Genomic DNA, 23,797 nt, shown 5'->3' with positions numbered 1-23,797 from the left:
GTTTTGTACTGTGTTACTTGTCTTTAGGAAGATCTGTAGGCTAGCGTGTGGGAAGTTGACTCGAGATCTGGTGTAAGAGGAATTGATGCAGGCTGCTGCTATAGCCCTGTTGAACTATTCTGTGGGTACCACTGAGGTGCAAAAAAATCAGTAATGAGAGAAGATAGATAAGTTCATAATAATAAAGCATTGCTATATGAGAGTTATTCTTTGTGACATCTGTTTTTAAGTATACGTGAAAGTATCCTGTGGGGCAAGATTCCATCTCAAAGCTGAGATATCTGTTGCCAAAATTCACTTAAGAGAGGGCAGGACTGCTGAGGGGCTTGCCCACTGCTCTGCCGTGAGAGGAAGAGACTGATGCTGTTGAGATTCTAAGTATACGTGATGTCAAAATAAAGAGCAAGCTATATGAGTAGATACCCAGCTTTATTGCACTGACTTCCAGCCCGCTTTGGAAGCAAGGTCTGGCGACAGTGCGCTCTCCTCTTGCCGCGCCCCTTCGCCCGCTGACCCCGCCCCTGCGGCTCTCCCCGCCCCGCCCCCGGAGCAGCAGCCGAGGACTCATTGGCTCCCGCCCTCCCCTTATTTGCATAGGGAGTCGTGTCCGCCTCAGGCCCCGCCCCTCACGGGTGTGCGGCCGTGTGCGCGCTGTTGTGGCACGTGAGGGCGGTGCACGTGGGGCCGTTATGTAAAACACGGGGTGCGAAGGGGCGGGGAGGCACCTGAGCGCTGCGCAGGCGCGCCGGCCGCTGGCGGCCGCGCATGCGGGACAGCTCTGTGCGCAAGCGCGCAGGATGAGGGGCGGGGCCGAGTGGAACTGGTTCCCCTCCTCCCGCGCCCCTCCCCCGGTCAGACGGCGGAGGTCTCGAGCGACAATGAAGCAGGAGCCACAGCAGCAGCAGCAGCAGCAGCAGGCGCCGGCCCAGCAGCCGCCCCCCGCCGGCGCGGGGGTGCCGGCCTTCCTCAGCAAGCTGTGGGCGCTAGTGGGCGAGGCGCCCAGCAACCAGCTTATCACCTGGAGCCAGGTGCGGCGGCGCGAGCCCCGGCCGTTGGTCGCCCGGCCTCGGCCGCGTGCCCCGCGGCTGCGGGGGACCGCTCCCCTCCGGCCGCGGCGGAGCGGGTTCGGGGGCAGCGGGGGCCGGGCGGGTAGCCGGGACCTTAGGGCGGGCATAGGGCCTCGGGGGGACGGCGTGGGGCGGGAAATCCGGGCACGGCCGGGCGGGCCCTCAGCGGGGAGAGCGACCCCGGCGCGGTTATCCGGGGACCGCGTGCGGCTGGAAGTGACGAGCGTGGGTGGCAGCCCGGGGCCTGGGCCCTGCCGCCGGCTGCGGAGCCTGCCGGGGCGCGGCTGGGGCGGGGATCTGCCGCGGGGCACGGGCTGGGGCAGCGGCACGGCGGGCGCTGAGCGCTGACAACGAGCGGCACCTTCCGCCGCGGCTCCGTGTGACGCGAGGAGTTGTGTAACGGCTGTAAATCGTGCAGGTAAAGAGCAGCGGGAAGACGGGAGAACGGCGTATTTACATCTCTCCCTGCGAGCGGCCCGCTCCTCCATCGCGGGCGGCCACGTGGGGTAGCAGTTGCCGCGCTCGGGCTGCGCCTGCCGCGGCCACCTGCACGCGGTGTAACTGCGGGGCTGCCCCGCGCCCTGCCCCGTAGCGGCCTTTGTTCCGGCGGCCCGGATGTGTACCGCACCTTCAGTGGACGGAGCCGGGCAGGCATCACCACTGAGGAAAGTCCCTCAGTGCCCGTCGGGTGAGGGCGCGGGACGGGAGTTGGGCTGCTGCTACTTCCAGTCATCTGATGTCGTGGAACCTGTAGTTACCATTCTGATGTGCGTCTGCTTTGGATCGATCCTTTCAGCTGAATAAAAGGAGAACTTGAGGAGGATGTCCTTTCCTTTTGAATCCCTTGTACGAAAATGCAGGCTGCTGTGGTGAATAATAAAAAAGTGTTATCAGATTGCAGAGTTTAGAAGTATCTTCAAGTGTTGCAAGGCAGGAAGTATCTGCCTGCTTGCATGCATTGAAGGGGCTGGTAAGTTTAGTGCAGTGGACATCGTTAACTTGTGATAAATGCTAAACAGTTTGTTTTAATAATGACTTCATTTTTTCTTTTTCTTAAATGACTTACCCGTAACTTATTCTAAAAAAAAAAAAAAATCCCATTCTCACACAGTGCGGGTGTCTTCAAGTGCTGTTTAGATAACAGCTTTCAGCTGAGTTCAGCTCACGTGGTGGTTCAAGACCCTGTAAAACGTTTTATTGAGAGCTGAGTTACCAGTAGCTTCAGCTTTATGGAGAAGTTAACAGGTTGCTCAAAGAAGTTGTGGATGCCCAGTCCCTGGAGGTGTTCAAAGCCAGATTGGATTGGACCCTGGGCAGCCTTATCTAGTGGGTGCCAACCCTCCCCGGAGCAGGGAGTTGGAACTAGATGATCTTTAAGGTCCCCTCCAACTTAAGCCATGATATGATTGTATGCTGTCTACACTCCAGCAGCTTTTCTTATGTGTTTTTTTTTTTTCCTCCTCTGAAAGGGAGGTGCTGAGAGCAGTGTGAAGTGTTGTCTAGCCTTTTTTGCTGCCTCACGCTTATGGATACTTCCCAAATTCATAGTTTGTGTTTATCTCGACTAAGTACACCAGGGATATTGTTTGGTACCTTTGTGTTATTTCCTCAGTTAAAAATAAAGGTTGAGTTTGAGATTCAGTAAGGCAGTTTGTGGAAGGAAGATATACTGACTTTGGCAGTTTCTGTACGGAGGAAGGCATTGGGAGCCCTTCTTATACAAATCTTGGCATATTTGAAAAATATGCTGCCTCAGGTGTAACAGTGAAGGAAGAGTGCTGTTATTGTGACATTTCATTGTTTTCTGTGCAAATCCATATCTGTAAGGATAGACACTGAAGCAAAACAGCCAAATTTTGTCTTCCTGCCTGTATATCTTAGTGGAGGCATGGGTAGCAGGAGTAACAAATGAAGTATGTAGAAAATTGTTGTATGCTGCTGTCAGTAACAGCAGGACTTGAGAACCATGTTCAGGTACACAGTGCTTCACTAGGTTAAAGCTGGGCCTTAGTGTCTGTTTCTAGCATTGATGTAAGCGACTGTCGTGGCAGCAAGGAACAATGGAAGTATCTCCCTAATTTTCTGCAATAGGTTTGAAATTTTTCAGAGTGGTAATGAAGTTAGGTGCTGTACAAATGCTGTCTGTTGGCATTACAGGTCACTGTAGCACCATTTAAGTACCTTCAGCTGGTGAGTTAGGTTAAATTAAAATAATCTGTTCTCACCCTTTTGCTTCCCATTTTTTTTACACTGCCTGTTTCTCAGCAGAAGATAGGCATACATTACTGGGAAGTTGGGAGGTTTTCGTTTGTCAGAAGTGAATTCCGAGGCCAGCAATCTTCACGTGGTTTCATGGTTGGTTCTTGAAGCTTCTTTCTTGGGGACCATGCAGCTGGGGGTTGGAAACAAGTGGGGCTCCTTGAACTTAAGGGCTTCTGAGAAGATGGAGCATAAATGCTGGCATTTGACAAAGATGATAGGTGAGGTGAGAGTACTGTGGATAGATTACAGATAAAACCTCTGCCACTTTGAAGCCTCTAATTCCTATTCTGCCAATTACTTGTCCTTTAGTTAATGGAGCAGGATTATTGAAGAGCAAAGAACAGAGGCTTCTATTTGTCTTGGTCTGCGGATGTAATTCAAGGATCAGTTTACTGGGTAAAAGATCGATCCTTTCAGAGTTGGCACGCAGGAGGAGGGAGTTATCATCTTGAGTGCTTCTTGGTAATTCTGAAATTTGGTGGACAGGCTCAGCTTTTTGACATCTCCATCTTGTCTGTGAGTCTTAACAAACTAGTCATACTTTAATGCTGGGTAGAAGAGATTTCAGCCATGACTTGATTTTGTTTTGTATTTTTTTGACCTTGCACAATCTCTCTTTGAAGCTCACACTTAGAGTATTGATGGTTTTGTGCTGTAGTGAAACTGGTGCTTGTTGGTAAACTTGTCGTTAATTAATTTCTTGAGGAAGTGTGGAGAGAAATAATGGAAATGTTCTCCTTTAGATATGGATGGCAATGCAAATTGGTAATTCTCTGTTGCTTTGCAACTGTGGTTATACACTTTTGTTGTGGAAAACTGCAGGCAAGCAGATCAGTTACGTGCTGCATGCACAAAGGAAACATTCCTATGCGGTGATTAATTCTGCAGGCCCAGAGTGTGTTTTACTATGGTCCTAAGTAGCTTTATGTCTCTCATTTTAGAATGGCCAGAGTTTCTTGGTGTTGGATGAACAGAGATTTGCAAAGGAGATTCTGCCTAAGTACTTCAAGCACAACAACATGGCAAGCTTTGTCAGACAGTTAAACATGTGTAAGTTCTCACTGTTTTTTTTTTGTTTGTTTGTTTCTGTCACAATTAAAGATCCTGTATGTGTTTAGTTATGTGTTATTTCCTTTCGAACAGTTCCTCTGTGTTTTCGCATCTAGAGTACTGTCTCATCCTCAAAACTGATAAAAGGATAGTTGGAACAATATAGTTTGAATTCCTTAGTGTGAGTTATGAGAGATTAGTTTTTTCTCTTTCTTGTTTTTTTTTTTTTTTTTAAAGATGGCTTCCGTAAAGTTGTCCATGTTGATTCTGGGATTGTCAAACTGGAGCGAGATGGTCTAGTAGAGTTTCAGCACCCATATTTTAAGCAGGGTCGAGAGGACTTGTTGGAACACATTAAAAGGAAGGTTAGTGAAAACTCAGTATATAAACCAATTTTAGTAATTGTTAATGAATAGCAAAGTTCATTGCTAGTTTTGATTGTGGCATTGTAAGTCCAAGTAAGCTTGGAGTTTAGATCTCTCATATATATTCTGATTTATTTAAAGTTATGATGCGGGCTTTGACTAGGCTGCTTTATCTAATTATTTTCCTGTTACAGTAAGTTTGACAGGCAGCGAAAATAAGTTGTGCAAATAGAAGGCTTAACAAATGTGTGTTAAGAGTGCAGAACATGCTTTAGCTTCACCATTGCTAATGTAAGAATTTACTTTTTGTGTAGATTGTTTCAGAACATAGCTACTGCAAGAAGTAAACTTCCCACCCAGGAGGGCAGGAAGCAAACATATAAACATGTTTGTTATGCTGCTATTACATTTCTGAAGTTTGCTCTGTTACTGAGAATCAGGTGACTAAGAAGATAGTTATCAAATAGAAATGCAATAACTACGGTGAAAGAGATGTGCTTGTTAGCACTGGGTTAATGTGAAGCAGTTAAGATGTAGAGCGCTGAGTACTATGTCTGAAGAATCTGAATATACACAAATGCTTACAATAACTAAGGCTGATACGGCGTCTGTTGTAAGAAGTCTCTCTGTTTCTGTATTTCTGTATTTGATGCATGGATTGTTACTGATTTTAACTCAGTTATCAGCACTAGAAAAGTTGTACTTGATCTTCAAAAGAAAACAATAATTAACAATGAATAAAGGGAAGTGTTGTTTCTGGATTCTCATCTCTTAAAGGTTTCTTCTTCAAGACCTGAAGAAAACAAGATAAGCCAGGAGGATCTCTCCAAAATAATAAGTAGTGCTCAGAAAGTGGAGATTAAACAAGAGACTATTGAATCTCGGTTGTCTGCCCTCAAAAGGTAAATGCCTTGTCAACAACTGATCCCTAAAATTGAGTAATTCTGATAATAGATATTGGAGAACAAATATGACATAAATGTAAGACCTAATTTTGACTTCTTAGTGTCTAACTTGAACTGTTGTTGTAGGAAGATAAATTTCAGTAAAAGATTTGCATTAAAACTGAATGTTTAAATGTGACTAAAAGTAATAGGCAAAATTGATATTTGAAGAACTGTATTTAGTACTAATTCCTTAATTAATGCTGCTGAGGTGGACTATTCAACTAAGTTCTTAGCATATGCCAAATAAGCGTAGCGGCTGTGTTTAGTCTGAGGTAGTTTGATTTTTGCAAATTACTTATTATACTTTCATACTACAATTAATGTTTTTACTTGTTGCTCTTTTATTTTCCTATTGTTGTCTTCATTCCCTCAGTGCTGAAATTACAGAACAGTTAACACTTATGAAAATGTTTGGAAATCTAACTTAGAAATTCATTAGTTACAACCCCAGATGCATAGAATCTAAAATCCAAATACAATTTGAGTATTTTCAGAATATTATTATTGCCTGTTTAGTAATTATGTTTTATTGCTAACAATATGAGCAGTGTGTGTCAGGAATATCTGAGTGTGTAGATAGAGTGTGTAGATGAAGACAGGACGTAGAGGGATAAGCTCTTGCACTGTACGTCACAGTACCTCAGTGGTAACTATCTCTAGGACTTCAAATTGGGAAAATAATTGCTTGCCTCTGTGGCAGAGGTAACTAGTAAGTTCAAGTTTTGAAAAGTAAATGGTTTCATTCAGCTGGCATCTTCAATTCTAATTACTGAAGTTTCAAAGGCATACTTATTTTGACTAGGAAGGGTCTTTGTTAGAAACCGGCCAGTCTAGATTAAAAAGGCTCGTATTCACTCGATTGGGTTGTATATGAATTTGGGTTGGAAGAAACCTCAGGAGGCCATCAGGTTCAAACCAGGCTGAGCAGGGCTGACTGGCTGAAATGACCTCTGGTTTCTGATGTCTGGACAATTTGTAAAGATGAAATGATAGAATGTTCAGCCTTATGTTCAGCCTTTGACATCTAAGTTGTTGTTCAGTGAGTTTTAAATGATTTAAATAAAATTGGATCTAAGTCAGAAGACCCAGTCTTAGGAAGTGTGTTCCTAAAGCTAGTGGGAAGATGGAGAAAGTTCGTAATCCCTGACTGGTGTTGTCGAATTTGTGATGGAACTGTCTTTAAACTGTTGGACATTTTAATCCTCAAACTGCTACTAAGCTGCATCTTACTGCGTATCAACAGCTGTTTATGAAAACTGAGCTTAAAGTTCGCTAAAAACATGAAACACTAGTGGAGAGATTTTCATCCTTTTTTGGCATACATCTTGAAAATTAAACTATGAAAAAGGGAATGGTGGTATGTTGTCTTTCCTTATGTACTGAAGGTTTTGATATTTGTTACCTACTGATGAATATGCTTTATGCTGTTGGAAACAACAAGGGTCACTTTACAGCAGTTTTTGTGCTGTTTCAGTTCAGGACTCTTGTGAGTACTGGAAGCAGCCAAGGTTTGTGAAATGGCAGTGTTTATGAAAGCTACTATCTCTGCTGTGCTCATCACCTAATGTGCCCCTTTACTGGAGTTTCTTAAAGTCAATTGTTACAATCTACAGCTGTGTGTAAGACTTGAACTTGTTCTATAAAGATCTGTTCAAGGTGGATGTACAGTTTCTGATAGATGGCTTCCCTCTAGCAAGAAGTGTGTGAGTGAGGGCAAAGAGGCTTAATATAAATGACGAACTGCAATATTTACTACAGGACACTATTTTCAACCTAGTCACCACCATTAGCTATACATTTTTGCTAATGAAAAACAAGTGCCTGCATGCTGTGCTCATAAAAATCTACCAGCAGAAGTGACCCACTGTTTCACAGCTGCTATTCTCTTGTAATTGCTAGGAAGATGTTGGCCACACACTGTCCATCTTTCATCAGCCTGAACAGATGGAAGTCACGTGGCACCAAATCCCGACTATGTGGTGGGTGTGGTAGGACAGTGCAGCCAAGGTTGGCAGTGTGCTCCACTGTCTTCAGACTGTTAAGGAGCCTGGAGTTACCGTGTTGCAGGAAGTTGCCTTCTCTGGCCTGACTCTGGAAGTTTGAGCCTTCAGCTTTATCAGCGTCTTGATGCATCAGTCAGAATTGATGGCTTGTCCAAGTTCCTGGAAATCAGGAAGGATTGCCCTTTTTCTATCCCAAAAGAGAGTGCACATCACTTTATCGGCTGAGAGATGTCTTGAGCTTTTTCTTTGATGTTATATTCACGCATTGCCACTTCATGGACAGCCATTTTGACTTCAGCTCTTAATGGTGACACTAAGTCTCATCAGTAGTAACGATGTGATCCAAGAAATTGTCACCTTCAGCCTCGTATTGGTTCAAAAGGTCCTGACAATCTTTCATACAGTATTCTTTCTGTTCCTGTGTGAGCATTCATGGGACCCACTTGGCACAAACTTCGAGATAGTCCGGTGTTGCCACCATTGTTTCCAGTGCATTGACGCTCATACTCAGTTCCTTGGTTGTGGTCAGCCAGTTCACATGGATGAGCTGATGGATGGAGGTGCTCTTCATTACCCAATGTGACAGCTGTGCATGGCCATCCAGAACACGACTTGTCTGTGATGTCCCTGTCACCACCGCTGAAATGCACCACCCACCACCTCACTGTGCTCACATCCACTGTTTGGTCTCCATCTAAACATTCTGCAAGTGTCAGTGAATGTCAGTGGGTGCCATTTTTTCCGCATGAAAGAATTCAGTCACACCCCATTGCTTCATATGCATTTCCATATCAGATGCCGTTTTGTCAGACTGCCCCCTTCTGCTGCCACTTGTTGCACAGCAACAAAATGTAACGGAATATTGGTGGGAAGGTTCAGCATCTGCTGCCATACTACCAACATCCACCTCTGACATTGTGGGTCAATGTAATAAAATAGGAAGCATTGGTTTCAGAGCAACTCTCCTAGAATGAAAAGAAGGTAGCTTTGTTATGTGAAAGGGCACATAATATCTAATTCCAAAATGCTGAATTTGTAGTAAAATGTAGTAAGTAATGCCTAACTTAGGGAAAAAATGTTTTGTGGAGGCTGGAAGTTCTCTTCAGGATATTTGTTGTGTTTGGTTCTCCGTTTTATAATTATTTGCAAGGATTGCTAAATGATTTTTTTCTTTGTCGTACAATCTATTTCAGAGGGCTTTAATGAAACTAATTACTCCTTAACAAAAATTACTAATATGAATACTTTAAAATTTAGTTTGATTTTTAAATTATCCTTTTCAAACAGGGAGAATGAATCTCTTTGGAGGGAAGTGGCAGAACTGAGAGCAAAACACCTGAAACAACAGCAAGTTATTCGGAAGGTAGGGCTTCATTTAAACACCATCAGTGGGTGCTTCTGAACTAGGAATATTCTGTCTTACTGTCTTGGTATCAGCTGGGATAGAGCTGATCTTCTTCATAATGTCTGATATGATGCTATATTTTGGCTTCAGGAGAAAAACAATGCTGATAACACACTGATGTTTTAGTTGTTGCTGAGCAGTGCGGTACAGAGTCAAGGACATTTCAGCTTTTCCTACTGCCCTGCCAGCAAGGGAGATTGGGTATGCACAAGGAGCTGTGGGAGGACAGAACCAGGACAGGTGACCCAGACTGGCCAAAGGGACATCCTGTACCGTATGGCATCATGCAAAACTGTAAAACTGGGGCAGTTGGCTGGGAGGAGCAGCTGCTGATCAGGAACTGGCTGGATGTTGGTTGGAGCGTAGTGAGCAATTGCGTTGTGCATCACTTACTTTGTAAATACATACATATGTATGTAGATGTGTATATATTTTTATTGTTACTGTTTTTCCTTTTCTGTCTATATTGGAAATTCTTTCCACTTAAAACTAACATGGTATTTCTAATGTTATCAGAACAATAGGTTATTGAATAGGACTCACTGATACCGCATTAGCTTAGTTTGACACTCAGATTTGTGATCTGCCAAAACTGGTGTAAATTCAAAGAGTTTGCAGATTCTTATTTTTTTAACATATATTTATATTATAGTAATACTATAAGCAGCAGATAATTACTCTTTCTTTCTTTCAGGTTGTTCAGGCCAGATACATTCATTTAATTCTTAAATTTAAAACATACAGGAAGATAGACTGAGATTTCAAAGGGAAAGGCAGCTGATGAATACTGTCAACTGTATGGGTCCTTTTTTCTGAATTTATCAAAAAAAGCCTTTCACTAGGCCACAGTATTTATAGATACAGGTTACGTATACAGTCAACTTCCTTACATTGCTTATGAGAATTTTTCTAGTTGTAGAATTTACTGAATTTTTTTCTGTATGCCAAATGATGTGTACAAATTTATTCTTACTGCTTGCTGTGTGAAAAAGCCTTTCTCAGATTGAGTCCCTTCTTTTATTACCAGTAATATTTTCTGATCTACCTTGCTTTTTAACTCTTTGAACAGTTCTACATGAAAGTTAGTACACACAATAAGTGTTCCATTGTTTATGTGTAGATTTTATTATTGCAGTCTTCTGCTTTGGAAATACCTTGGTGCTTTGAGAGAAGCAATTATAGAGCAATGTAACTAAAAATAGTATTCTTTTCTTCATAGATTGTACAATTTATTGTTACCTTGGTGCAGAATAACCAACTAGTGAGCCTAAAACGGAAGAGGTAAGTATGGTCTTGAAAAGTTGCTATCCAGTCAATACACTGACATTTTTTCTTGAATAAAACAAAAGAATTAGTTCCTAGATGGCTTTCTTCCTTTGCTTTGATTTAGGCCTCTTCTTCTCAACACTAACGGACCTACAAAGTCGAATGTGTTTCAGCAAATTGTGAAAGAACCAGCAGACAATAACCATCATGTAAGTTTTATTTTATGCGTACAGTTTGTTGTGGTGAAGGGAGGAGTGGAGAGGGCCAGACAGATCATGTCTTTCTTACTAGGGATAAAAATATTAATAGCTTTCAACTTTTAGAAGTGGTATGCCACGCTTCCTTCAGAAGCAAGTGTGTTGATAATTAGCGATCATTTTTCAATATAAGCACGTAAAAGCCACTTGCCTATGTGTTAAATACAGCATCATGGGAAAATACTGATAGCAGTTTCTTTTAATAGTAGTGCTATTAAGGACATGTATGTTATGTTGTTGTCTTCTTGAGTTAGGAGGCACAGTACGTGAACAGGAATCCACCTGCAAGGCAGCACCTGGCTCTGCAGAATCATGTGAAGTTCTTGTGCTGCTTGAATGTGTCACACCACTAAAAGATATCTTCTGCTGTCCAAATAATTCTGGGTGGAGAAATTATTAGAATGAGTGCTCAAGCTTGGGACTAGAATTAATAGCTTTATAATGAAGTATAAATGACTGGTCACGACTAACAGTAACTTTTCTAGTATTTTTAGTTCATCTGTAGTTTTGTCTTTGTAGCTTTTTGTTGCTTTGGTTGTCTGACATTGCTAGTACTTTTTGAATACCTTCATTACTTGCCAGACATTTTTTCCGTAACTGCTCTTTTACAGCTTGCTCATTTATTTATATATGTGTATATATTTCTATTCAATGTAGGTCTGTACAAACCTATTGTAGTCTCCAAGTTATAGGAAAACGACATCTTTAGAATTGCAGTATTGAAATATACTGTGATACCTGTCAGAATGCTGAAGCTAATTGTCCTTCTGTCCTCTCATTCTTCAAAATGATTCTTAGGTACCTCTCAACAGAACTGAGGGCTTAAAACAAAGAGAACAAATTTCAGATGACATCATTATTTATGATGTTACTGAGGATGTGGCTGATGAGGAAAATACCATGGTTGATGAAGAAAATGCTCCCATTACACCAGAGACAAATGAAGACACCACTTCAGATTCTTCCAAGTAAGAAGTCTTTAGAAGTCTACGTAGAAAGTGGCTTTCAATGCTGAGTAGTATGCAGTAATTCAGGTGCCTGGAGTACTCTTGCATGTATAAGAGCATGATCTCCGAATTCATGCTAGATTTCCTCTGGATTTGTTCCATGTAGTTAATTGGCTGTGGGAGTTTTAATATGTTGATAGAAACTAGTGAAAAGTAATCTGTATTATTACACTCTTGTTATATGTGCTGTTTGTCCGAAAACAGAATAAATTGTGTACTTACTTTTGGTTGTGAATACAGATAGCTATTCAATTTCAGGAACTTCGGGTTCTTTTTTTGTTTTGATTTGGGTTTTTTTTTGTAGTCCCAAGTGTTTTGTGACTGCATTCTATCTTTTTATACTTAGCACTATAGAAGTAGTTCTTCTTTTACCTATGAGCACTTCAAACTTGGTTCAGAGATTAAGATACAACTCTGTTCCTTAGTTGCATGGTATTGATAGGACCTATATTATGCAGCAAGGAATAAAATTTAGAGATTACTATCTTATACTTGAACTGGCACCATTATGCTTGTTGAACTGATGTCTGGGAGAGCATTCTCTGATAGAAAATTTTAATTGAGATAAGGTTGCAGTAGGCAGCACAACTACTCAAGGGTTAAGAAAACCATGAAAATATGGAGGATAGCAAATTAAAATAGTTTTTCCTGGTTTTTAGGTTACCTTCCTTGTATACATAACAAGCTTAATTAACTAACACTGTTGACTGAGATCATTTGTTTTATGGCTAATCCAGAGTTAAATTGTGTTCCACCACAAAGTTGCAAAGTACTTGTGGTCTGTCTTGTGTGGTGGTCTTACATGCTTTGTCCTACTTCATGCATCGTTCACACTTATGTGCAAGCTTATACTTGTTCCAATGCAAAAACATCAGAGTTCTTATGTGTTCATAATAGTTGCTGTTGTGATCTAGCACAACAGTGTTTACTAGCTGAGCTGCATTAACTCTATTATAGAGTGTTACTATGCCATACCAGTGGAAAATAGATATGTTTAGAATATCTGGCTGTATTTCCTATGAAAGTGCAGTAGGAAAATTAATTTCCGTATTTTAGCTTGGCTGAAATGGAAAGTAACTAAACCTATGGAATAGTACAAATTTAAATGAGTGTATGAAATATTCATAATTCATTTGTCTCATTTTACAGCTGCAGTCGTTCTCCTGATATTGTAATTGTGGAAGACGATAATGAGGAGGAATACGCCCCTGTAATTCAAGGGGATAAAAGCACAGAACCCGTTGCTGTCTCAGCTAACGATCCCCTGAGCCCAGTCAGTGACAGCACAAGTCCGCTCATGTCAAGCGCTGTACAGCTGAATAACCAGTCAACTTTAACTGCAGAAGACCCGGTCTCAATGATGGATTCCATACTCAATGAAAATGGAGTAATTTCACAGAATATAAATCTTCTTGGAAAGTTAGTAGCCTGTTTTTTAAGTATCAGAAATAATTGTTTGAAGTCAAAAGAACTGAATAGCAACTCCTGTTGAGAACTTGTTGGGTTTATTCTGGTAATGTAATTTGACAGTGTAATGTTGTAGATAACGCCATTTAAACTGACGTTGATGTCAGGATTTATCTGCAGGGTTCTTGCAGGTGGATTGGATTCCATTAGAACAAGTGAGATGCAGTTGTGTTTCTGCTCATGATAGTCGTAGTTTGACATCAGTGTGATTTCTCTTTTGGAGTACCTGTCTTCCATGCTTGGCTCCTCCTCTATAGAGTAAGGTTTAAGTCTTTCCCAGTTTATTTTTAATGAAAAACAGTCATCATAGTTCTGGTGAAAATTTTTAGGTGATATAGTACATCTGTGTAAAACTTAATTGTGATTTCTTTTTTCTTCCTTCTGTTAATAGATGTAGTACTACAATATTGTTTTTGTCTTCCAGGGTTGAACTTCTGGATTATCTTGACAGTATCGACTGCAGTTTAGAGGACTTCCAGGCCATGTTATCAGGACGACAGTTCAGCATAGATCCAGATCTGCTGTTTGATGTAATTTTCATAGAATCATAGAATGGCTTGGGTTAGAAGGGTCCTTGAACATGATCACGTTCCAGCCCCACTGGGTGTCGACAAGGTTATCATCCAGTAGATCAGGCTGTCCAGGGCCCCGTCCAATCTGGTCTTGAATGCCTCCAGTTCCAGTGCCTCATGACCCCTTGAGTAAAAACTTTCCTAATATCTAATCAAAATCTCCCATTTTTTAGATTAAAACCTTTTCCCCTTGTCCTGTCTCTATAAAGCTATGTAGAAAAATTAGTCTCCCTTCTGTTTATTATAGAGTTCTTTTTAAGTATTGAAAAACTACAAAGGGGCTTCCTTGGAGCCTTCTGTTTTCCAGACTGAACAAGTCCAACTCTCTCCACCTTTGTAGGAGAGGTGCTCTGGGCCTCTGATAGTCTTTGTGGCCCTCCTCTGAACCTTTTCCACCAGTTCCATGTTCTTCTTGTCCTGGGGGCCCTAGGCCTTTATGCAGTACTCTCAGTGATGCAGACCAGAGTGGTACAGTCATGTCCATTGCCCTGCTAACCACCCCTCTTTCGATTCGGCTCAGGATACAGTTGGTCTTCTAGGGTATAAGCGCACTCTGGCTCCTGTTAAGCTTCTCGTCCACCAGAACCCCCAAGTCCTTCTTGGCAGGGCTGCTCTGAAAGATTTTTCTTCCAGTGTGTTCGCATCTGGGATTGCCCTGACCCAAGTGCAACACCTTACACTTGGCCTTGTTGAATCTCATTAAGTTCTAGTGGGCCCATTTCTCAAGCTTGTCCAAGCCTCTTTGGATGGCATCATTTCCTTCTGTTACATTGACTGCACCGCTCAGCTCTGCTATCAGCAAACTTGCTGAAGGTGAGTTCTATTCCACTGCCTGGGTCATTGATAAAGATATTGAAGAGCACTAGTCCCAGCTGCTCTTTGTGACCAGTCTCTGTCTGAACCATAACCCTATGGCTGCAGCCATTCAACCAATTCCTTATCCAGCCTTGAAATCATTCTCACTCCAATTTTGAGATAAGGATGTGGTGTGGCCTTGCAGAAGTCCAGATAGATGACATCAGTTTCTCTGCCTCTGTCTACTGATGCCATCACAGAAGGCCACCAGATTGGTCGGATCTGCCCTTGGTGAAGATATGCTGGCTGCTTTCAATCACCTCCTTGTCTCACATGTACCTTAATATAGCTTCCAGGAGATTCTTTTCCGTGATCTTAGGCTCAGACATGAAGCTGACCAGCCTGTAGTTTCCCAGGTCGTCTTTTCTCCCTTTCTTAAAAATGGGAGTGATGTTTTCCTTTTTCCAGTCCAGGACCCTGGGATGCATGTCATCCAGCCCCACAGACTTGAACACATTCACTCTCATCAAGTGGTCTCTGACTACCTCTTTGCTTACAGTTGGAGGTGTTTTTCTCCTGCCATCTCCTGTTCAGGGACATGAGATGTGGGAAGCCTGATTGGCAGTAAAGACCAAGGCAAAGAACTTAATGATCTTTTCCATGTCTGTCATAGCCAGTTCTCCCTTCTCATTTATCAGAGGGGCTATGCTCTCCTTGGCCTTTCTCTTCTGATCAATGTATCTGTAGGACATCTTTGTTATTTTTCATATCCCTTGCCCAGTTCAGTTCCATGTATACCTTGGCTTTCTTTATCCCATCTCTGCACATCCAGATGACATCACTGTATTCTTCCATGTCCCCGCTTCCACCTGTGCATTTCTTTCTTACCTATCAGTTTAACCAACAGGTTCTTCAGCCATGCAGGTTTCCTGCCTGTTCTGCTTAATTTCTTAAGCTGGGGGATGAAGAGCGCTTGTGCTCTCAGAAGGGTGCCCTTAAAGAGCTGGCTGCTCTGCTCTTTTGTCCCTAAGGATAGCTTCCCAGGGGATCTCATCCCCTTGAACAGGCAGTATGTGGTAGACCTTGGCAGTCACATACCCTTTATCATTCCTGTCCCTGATTTTTACCCACAAGCTCTTGACCTGATCATGACTATTTTTTAGAGGCAGCTCTTCATGGTCTATTAATTTCTTAACAGAGAGGGCAACTCTTCCACCTCTCCTGCCCTGCCCATCTCTTCTAAAAAGCTTATAGCTCTCAGTCATAGCATTCCAGGTGTGTGATTTGTCCTACCATATTTCCCCGATAGCAATTACATGATCATTTTTTAACTGCATTGTTATTTCTCTTTCTTGTTTCCCATGCTATGTATATAGGTGTAGAGGCACTTCATCTGGGCTGTCAGCCACGTTACCTTCTTAGAAGAGCCCTCATGGTTGTCTTTGGGACAAATCTGAGGTTTTCTTGTGCTGCATCCTAAAGTGATAGAATTCCCTGGCTCTTCTCTGTCACTCAGAAGTACATCCCCTCCCCCAGTCAAATTTAGTTTCAAGCTCTCCTAATCAGCCCAGGCAGTTTACTGCACAGAACGTTCTTGCTGCACTTGGTCAGTTGCATCTGACATTAGCTCTATTCCTGATCCCTTCAACATCCTCCCAAAGGACATAAAATCTCTTTCGGTGTTTTGTAATATCTTTGTTGCAGCCCCATATGACCCAGCTCGAGGGATCGGGAGCAGATAGTAGTTCTCTGGCTTTATCAGACTTAGGAGCCTCTTGATGTTGTGAATGTGGGCCCCTGGTAACATCAAGCTTGTTTGGAGAGATTATCTGCATGGCAAATGAGTGCCTCAGTGCCTCTCAGTAAGGGATCCTAAATTGCTAACACACCTTTTGTTTTGGTGGCACTGGTTCTGTCTTGGGTCCTTGGTGGGACAGCCACATTAAGTTGGTCCATTCCTGGGTCTGAACCCTTCCCCATGCCTTCCCCTCTTTCCAACCCCAGAGCCTTGTATCTGTTGCGTAGGGGCACTTTGGGGGCAAGGTGAAGACTCCTTCTATAACTGAAGTTGAGGGTCCAGTTTCCCTCATTTTGCATGAGGGAAACTGTCTCCTCCAGTTTGGAAGCTAGCTTAGCTTCTTCTCCTTGCAGGGACTTAAGACAGGGTTGTTGACCTGCATGTGTCACTGAACAATACCATGCATCAGTTTCTCCATTTCCTACCTGGTGATTTCCTCACGCAGCCTGGTGGCTTGCACCCATGACACCAGTCTCTTGCCTCAGGCCCTTGGGGGACTGTCAGATTCTGGAACTGAAGGTCTGGGCAGCTGTGTTGCTCCGTGGGAAGTCTGTCTGGGTGCATGTGTTAGCCCAAGGTGGTTGTGGTCCGTGAGTGTGGGTTTCTGCCTCAGCCTGACTGTTGGCAGCAGGTGGTCATCGTGTTTGTTTCAACAGAGTGCTGCTCCTTGCTGCTCTAAGAGAGTGCACAGCCTGCTGCCCTCCCTTTGCCAACTGCTGTGCAGTGTCCTAACTGACGTGCCACGTACTGGTTGCTCGTGCTTCCAGGGGACTCACTCATATTGGGGGTGTTAATGCTGCTGCTCCTGGCCCTGCCCATGCATCCTCAGCCACTCTCAAATGAAAACTGGCAGCCCCAGGTGGCTCTCACCTTGTACTGGGGTCTCCACTATTTCAGGACTCCTTTGCACGCCATGATCCCCTGCTCTGCTGCAGAACGTACCAGCACTGAAGCTGATTGCCATGGAAAATGATCTAAATTTTCTGTTTATTTCAATATTTTTACTATTTTGGTAATATATTAACTTGTGTGGATTGTTACTGTTTAAAATGGACAATACTTTTTTTTCTGTTTAAAAAAGGAAAGTTTTAAATATTTGTGTATATGTGTATCTGGGGCATTGGTAAAACTGTAATGCACAACTGCCCCGTGCATGCTGTAGTGATGACATTGATTTAAACTTTTGATTGAATAATGGCTTTTTTAGTGAAATAATGCTTGTATTTGTTGCTGCATGAACTCAGATACTGATTAGATGAATAATCTTTCTTTGAAATAGCCTAGCACATTATCTGTCATCTTCTCAGTAAGCTTGTGCTAAAAAGGCTCTTTTGTTTTACAAGTTTCTCTGACATTTCAAGTTATTTCTTGGGAATATTTGTATGTTCTTAATTTCAGGTTCATGTCAAGTAGAGTGATTTGGTTGGAAGGGACCTGTGCGGGTCACCTAGTCCAACCCTCTTGCTCAGAGGCCGACATGAAAGTTATATCTTGTTGCTCTGGGCCTTGTCAACACAAAGTCTGAACTCTCCAAAGGGAGATTGCACAGTCTGCTTGGGTGCCTGCTCTACTGCTCTGCTCTCTGTGAAGAATTTTCTTATGTCAGTCACGTTTTTTTTTTCTGCTGCAGCATGAAACTCACATCTTGTCCTATATCCAGTTCTGTGGAATTTGTCATCTCAGTAACACTTCTTTATTAGTAGTAGAAAAGTGCACTTACTACCCTTGTCTGTCCTCTACAGACAAACTAAGCCATGCTCCATCAGCCCATTGTATGTCTCATGCCCCCTAACCATCCCTCCAGACTCTCTAGTTTGAACATTCTCATACTGGGAAACCTAAAACTGGTCACTCCCTGCAGCATGGTCATGCTGCTGGCTCTTGGGGTTTTGTCTAGCAGGATTCCAATCTCTGAGGAGCTATTCCCTGTCCGTTTGGTCACTAACTTGGGTTGGTGCATGGGGTTATTGTGTCCTTGATACATTTGTCTGTTGAACTTGACAGAGTAACTGTTAGCCCACTTCTCCAGCTTGCTGAGATCCCTTTTAACACCAGCTCTGCTCTCCCATGTATTGTTGACTCTTTCCAGTTTGGTGTTTCTTGAAAACTTGTTCAGAGTTTGTTCCTCATTACTGTACACAGAATTCTCCATGGAGAAAATTAAGAATGAATTGGTATTTCTAAGACTGCAGCAAACAATGTTACTCCAAGTTAGACGTGCTTATAGTTGTTTTCTTTGTGACTGAAGTTTGTGATTCCAAAGTAAACTCCAAACATTTTCTTTGCAAAAGTGGTAACTGCCTGTAAATAAACTTGAGTTGTGATTGGGGGTGCAAACATAGTTCAGGGATTATTCTCACACAGATGTGACATTCTTGTATTTTTAATAGGACATTGAGATACCTAAAGCTTGATATGTTTTGTCTTATTCAGCTTTTTACAAGCTCCGTGCAGATGAATCCCACAGATCATATCCCTAATACCAAAGTAAGTCTTAAAACCATTGCTCAGTGTACTCGGTAGTTGAGAGATGCAAACTTTTTTCATCCTTTACTTTTTTCTTTACGGGTATAATAGCACTTTTTTACATTCTTTTACTTTCAAGACTTTCGTAAGGATAGGAGAGCTGCAGGTGAATTCATCCTGTTTGTTAGCCTTTAAATTGGAAGGAGTAATTAGGAGCAAATAATGTCATTTAGAGCTGTCAGGCCAACACCTGCGATTATTACTAGTCTTTTTTGTATCCTCTCAAATTGTAGAATTTGCAAACATATATACTTTGTCAGAAAGTTTTCATCTGTGCTTCCTGGTGGGAAACATTAGAACGAGCAGCAGAGCAACACGCTAGTTCCTAGAGTTTGTCCTGTTCATTTGTGAGCGTTAGTTCTTGTTTGAGTAAGTCTGTTTCCATTTCTCGTTTTTCTCTGCCAGGCTGTTAGTTCAAGTAATGGATACCAGTGCCTCCTTTCACAGAATCGTAGGAGCTGGAAGGGGCTCCTGGAGACCCCCTCTGCTAAAGCAGGTTCCCTAGAGTAGATTGCACAAGAAAATGTCCAGGTGGGCTTTGAATATCTCCAGAGAAGGCTCCACAACCTCTCTGGGCAGCCTCAAAGTAAAGAAGTTCTTTCTCATATTCAGATGGAACTTACTGTGTTCCAGTTTCTACCTGTTGTCTCTTGTCCTGTTACTGGGCATCACTGAAAAGGGCCTGGCTCCATCCTCTTGACACTTAACCTTTAAATATTTATATATGTGTTGTTAAGGTCCCCTCTCCTCCAGGCTAAACAGTCCCAGGTCTCTCAGCCTTTCCTCATGAGATGCTCCAGGCCTTTAATCATCCTTATAACCCTGTGCTGGACTTTCTAGAAGTTCCTTGTCTTGAACTGAGAAGCCCAGAACTGGACACTGTACTCCAGATACGGCCTCATCAGGGCAGACTAAAGGGAGAGAACGTCCCTTCTGGCCACACTCTTTTGATGTACCCCAGGATACCATTGGACTTAATATTGACGTGAGCATGGCTCATGGCCAACCTGTTGTCCACCAGGACACCCAGGTAGTTTTCCACAGAGCTTCTCTCCAGCAGAGAAAGCTGCTAACCTGTGCTGGTGTGTGCAGTTACATCTCCCCAGATGGAGGAGTCTATGCTTGCCCTTGTTGAACCTCAAGAGGTTCCTCTCTACCCAAGTGTACTGCAGCCTTTTCAGGTCTCGCTGAATGGCAGCACAGCCTTCTGGTGTGTCAGCCACTTCTCCCAGCTTCGTACCATCAACAAACTTGCTGAGGGTACATTCTATCCCTTTATTTAGGTCACTGATGAAGATGTCAAGACCAAACCCAGTACCGATTTCTGGGGAACAGTGCTAGCAACGGTTCCCCAACTAGACTGCTGCTGATCACAAGCAGTTCTCAGTCCACTCTTGTTTCCCACACTCTCCAGGCTTACCTGTGAGGGTGTTACCGGGAGACAGTTATCAGAAGCCTTACTGAAGTCAAAGTACACAACATCCACTGTTAGCTACTCAGCCAGTCATGTCACCATAGGAGACTACCACATTGACCAAGCATGATTTCCCCTCGGTGAGCCCATGCTGTCTACTGATAACGTTCATTTCTTCCACTTGCTTGGAGATGGCATCCAAAATAAGATCCTCCTCAACTAAGAGGAATTATCCCTTTCTCCAGACTCTCGTACTGCTAGGGTCTAGGACTGCTGAGGGCCAGGCGTAGCAGTAAAGACCGAAGCAAAGTTGTTCAGTAACTGTATTTTCAGTGTCCTCTGTTTACCAGGGCACCCACCTCATTCAACAGCAGGTCCACATTTTTCCTAGTCTTCCTTTTGCTGTTGACATACTTAAAGAAGCTCTTGTTGTCCTTAACCTTCCTCACTAGATTTAATTCCAAGTGGGCCTTAGTCTTCTACATTGCATACCTGCGTGCCCTTAAAACATTCCGATGTACCTTCCAAGTGGTCAGACCCTTTTTCCACATTCTGTAACCTTTCATCTTCCATTTGCGTTTTTCCACGAGCTTCTTCCTCATCCATGCAGATCTCCTGCTGCTTTTACCCAACTTCTTACTCTCAGGGATGCAGTGATCTTGAGCTTGGAAGAAGCGGAGCTTGAATGTCATCAGATTCTTTTGGGCCCCCTCACCTTCCAATGCTCTAACCCACAGGATGCCTTCAAGTAGGTCCTTTAAGAGGTCTACTGAAGGCTGGGATTGCAATCCTAATTATTACACTGTTTTTTACACACAAGATCTGAATTCCACTGCCTTATGCTCACTGCAGCCAAGGCTGCTCCCAGTCTTCATGTTCCCAACCAGACATTCTTTGTAAGAACAAGGTCCAGCACTGCACCTCTCTGCTCCTCCACCACTTGTGTTAGAATCATCAGTGCTCTGCAGGAACCTGGACTGTATGCGCCTGGCCCTGTTGCTTTTCCAGCAAGTATCATGGTGATTGAAGTCTCACCAGGAGAACAAGTGCCTGTGACTGTGAGGCTCTTTTCAGCTCTCTGTAGAAAGCTTCATCAAATTCCTCCAGCTGATCAGGTGGCCTACAGTGAACAGCTACAATGATGTAGCCCATATTAGCACGCCTCTTCATCCTTAACCATAAGCTTTCATTCATCATTCAGCCCTAGGCAGAGAATAATACATTCCGGTTGCTCTCATATAAAGAGCAACTCCACCACATCCCCTTGCTGGCCTGTCTTTTCTGAAAAGTGCATAGGCATCCATGAGCTGTCCTGCACGTTCTTTGTGATCATGATGAGATTGTGACCCTGTGACTGCACGCATGTATCTAGTTCTTCCTGTTTATTCCTCATGCTGTGTGGCCTAGTATATGGGCACATCAGAGAAGAAAAGGGGAGCAGAGAATGTTGGTTTCTCTAGAAGGATGCAAGAGGATCCCCTATAACTATACACACCCTTGATGTGGCTGGCCTTCTGTCTCATGTCGTGGGAGGCAGCTCAGGAACATTTGTCATTGTTCTGGTTGGCCTGGCTTACTCTCCAGTCAGTTGCAGCGTTGGGTGCTCTTTTGGACCTGTTCCCCAAGTCCTTCAGTTTAAAGCCGGCTTTCACAAATACTTTTTTAAAATAGTTGGTGAGCTAAGTTCTAGTGTCATCGCAATTGGATTAAAGAGGCTTCGAGAGCATGCTTTTTAGATTTAACTTTATTTTCTAGATGGAGACAAAGGGAATAGAAACTACCAAGAATAATGCTGGTCCAGCTGCTTCACAGGAAACACAAGTTTCTAAGCCTAAATCAGGTTAGTTGTAATAAATGTGTTTTTGAAACGGTTCAGGAGTTGAGCAAGTATTGTTCTCAAAGCCGTCTCAATTATTTATTTTGTTGTTGTTATCAGCATGAGACAAATGTAGGCAAGCAAAAAAATTTAATATGTCTGCTTTTAAGGTTGCTTAATGGCACTGTATGAAACCGATGTTTTGTAGGAGAATCTGAGTAACTTCATGTAATACTTCTTTAAAACAAGCATACAACTTAAAAAAAAAATCTTAATAATTTTTTAATGAATTGTATGAGGCGTTGCTTTTTTTCTTCCTCCTTCTACATTTAGAATGGCATGTCATCTGATAACACATGGGGATTTTTTTTTTTTCCTTAGATAAACAACTCATACAGTATACTGCATTTCCACTGCTTGCATTCCTTGATGGGAACCCAGGCTCCACTGTTGAGAGTGGGAGTTCCGCAACCGAAATTCCTTCCGCTGTGGACAAACCCCTGGAGGTGGATGAGCTCCTGGAGAGCAGCCTGGATCCCGAACCCACTCAGAGCAAGCTGGTGCGCTTGGAGCCGCTAACAGAGGCAGAAGCGAGTGAAGCCACGCTGTTCTATTTATGTGAACTTGCCCCAGCACCCATGGACACAGACATGCCATTCTTGGATAACTAATGTAATGGGGACTATGTACATAGTCATGAAGAGGAACTATTTATTTAGAATATTGTTTGGTATGAGTTTTTTGTAAATCACTGTTTTATGTAACCAGATACCGTGGAATCTATAATACCTTTACTATCCTACAGGCAATTGTTCAGCTACAGTTAGACAAGCTCTTAGACATGGTTGGCAATACCAAGTTGGACTGTTACAATACTGCTGTCAAATGCTTGGTATACCTACACATATCTCTAAATACCTGAGGTAACCAAACACTTGTTAAGAGTAAGCTTTGATTTATGGTTTCTTCCACTTCTGGTCTTACATATGATGATGATGAAAACTAGTAGTGTATGGTTAGGGAGCACTGACTTTCTGTATCTTTTTTTTTTTTTTTCTATTTTCTACAACATTTTGTTTAATAAAGGTAAGGCTTTTTTGGGGTGGGGGGGACCAGGACCTGATGTTAGGCTTTTTTTTTCCCTGCTTGAACTGGGAACAAAGTGCCTGTACCTTGCTAAATCTTGGTTCTGCCTTACTTTCACTTCAGTGGAAGTGCTTATACATAGCACAAACTGGGGAAGAAGTTCTTTACAGCCACCAGGCCCCTTGACTGCATGAGTACTTTAACTTGGACCATCTACTCTGATCAAATAAATGTTACGTAAGTAAGTAAGTGTGACCGCTTAAGAGTTGTCTCTTATTCCATGTGCCAAGCGGATGTGAATTTAACAGCCTGTGTTTTCCTTGCTTTAACTGTGCCAATTTTTTTTTTCTATACATATTTATTGGAAAAGGGGCTCTATCTGCTAATCTTGAAATTGGCGATCTATAACATCCCAACAGCAGTAGAAAAGCTAGTAGCCAATGTAGCAAACCAATTTATTTTACTGGTATACAACATATTTCTTTCCTCCTTTGGTTCCTTAGAGACAGCTGCTGCAGAGCCCACTTGTTCCTTTCAACACAAGCACTCTACCCACATTGAAAATGTGTGCGTTTACTGTAAGACTTCTGTGCTTACTCAAGTGAAGTTACTCCATCTTTATTATAGAGCTGAACAGTAAGGAGGGTATATATATGACCACTGTAGGTGACAAGATGGTGTTAAAATAATCAGT

At 42.7% G+C, this 23,797-nt stretch overlaps 1 protein-coding gene across 3 annotated transcripts; it reads left to right on the top strand.

Annotated features, from left to right (window-relative positions):
- HSF2 (heat shock transcription factor 2) lies at window positions 683–23,358 on the top strand. Of its 3 annotated transcripts, none has more exons than XM_021390240.1 (13): window positions 683–1,028; window positions 4,271–4,379; window positions 4,617–4,744; window positions 5,522–5,646; window positions 8,982–9,057; window positions 10,319–10,380; window positions 10,490–10,574; window positions 11,421–11,590; window positions 12,779–13,048; window positions 13,521–13,626; window positions 18,695–18,748; window positions 21,957–22,041; window positions 22,399–23,358. In XM_021390240.1, exons 1-13 carry the CDS (start codon window positions 798–800, stop codon window positions 22,686–22,688), a joined length of 1,791 nt encoding a protein of 596 aa, XP_021245915.1. In that variant the 5' UTR covers window positions 683–797; the 3' UTR covers window positions 22,689–23,358. The 3 variants fall into 3 exon arrangements, with proteins under 3 accessions (XP_021245915.1, XP_021245916.1, XP_021245917.1); XM_021390242.1 differs by lacking the exon at window positions 683–1,028 and adding an exon at window positions 1,338–1,485; XM_021390241.1 differs by lacking the exon at window positions 18,695–18,748 and having other exon boundaries at window positions 685–1,028.

Source organism: Numida meleagris, chromosome 3, assembly GCF_002078875.1.
Source record: "Numida meleagris isolate 19003 breed g44 Domestic line chromosome 3, NumMel1.0, whole genome shotgun sequence".
Classification (NCBI taxonomy): domain Eukaryota; kingdom Metazoa; phylum Chordata; class Aves; order Galliformes; family Numididae; genus Numida; species Numida meleagris.
Note: the sequence above shows the minus strand (reverse complement) of the source record. Positions and strands in the feature narration are given on the sequence as shown.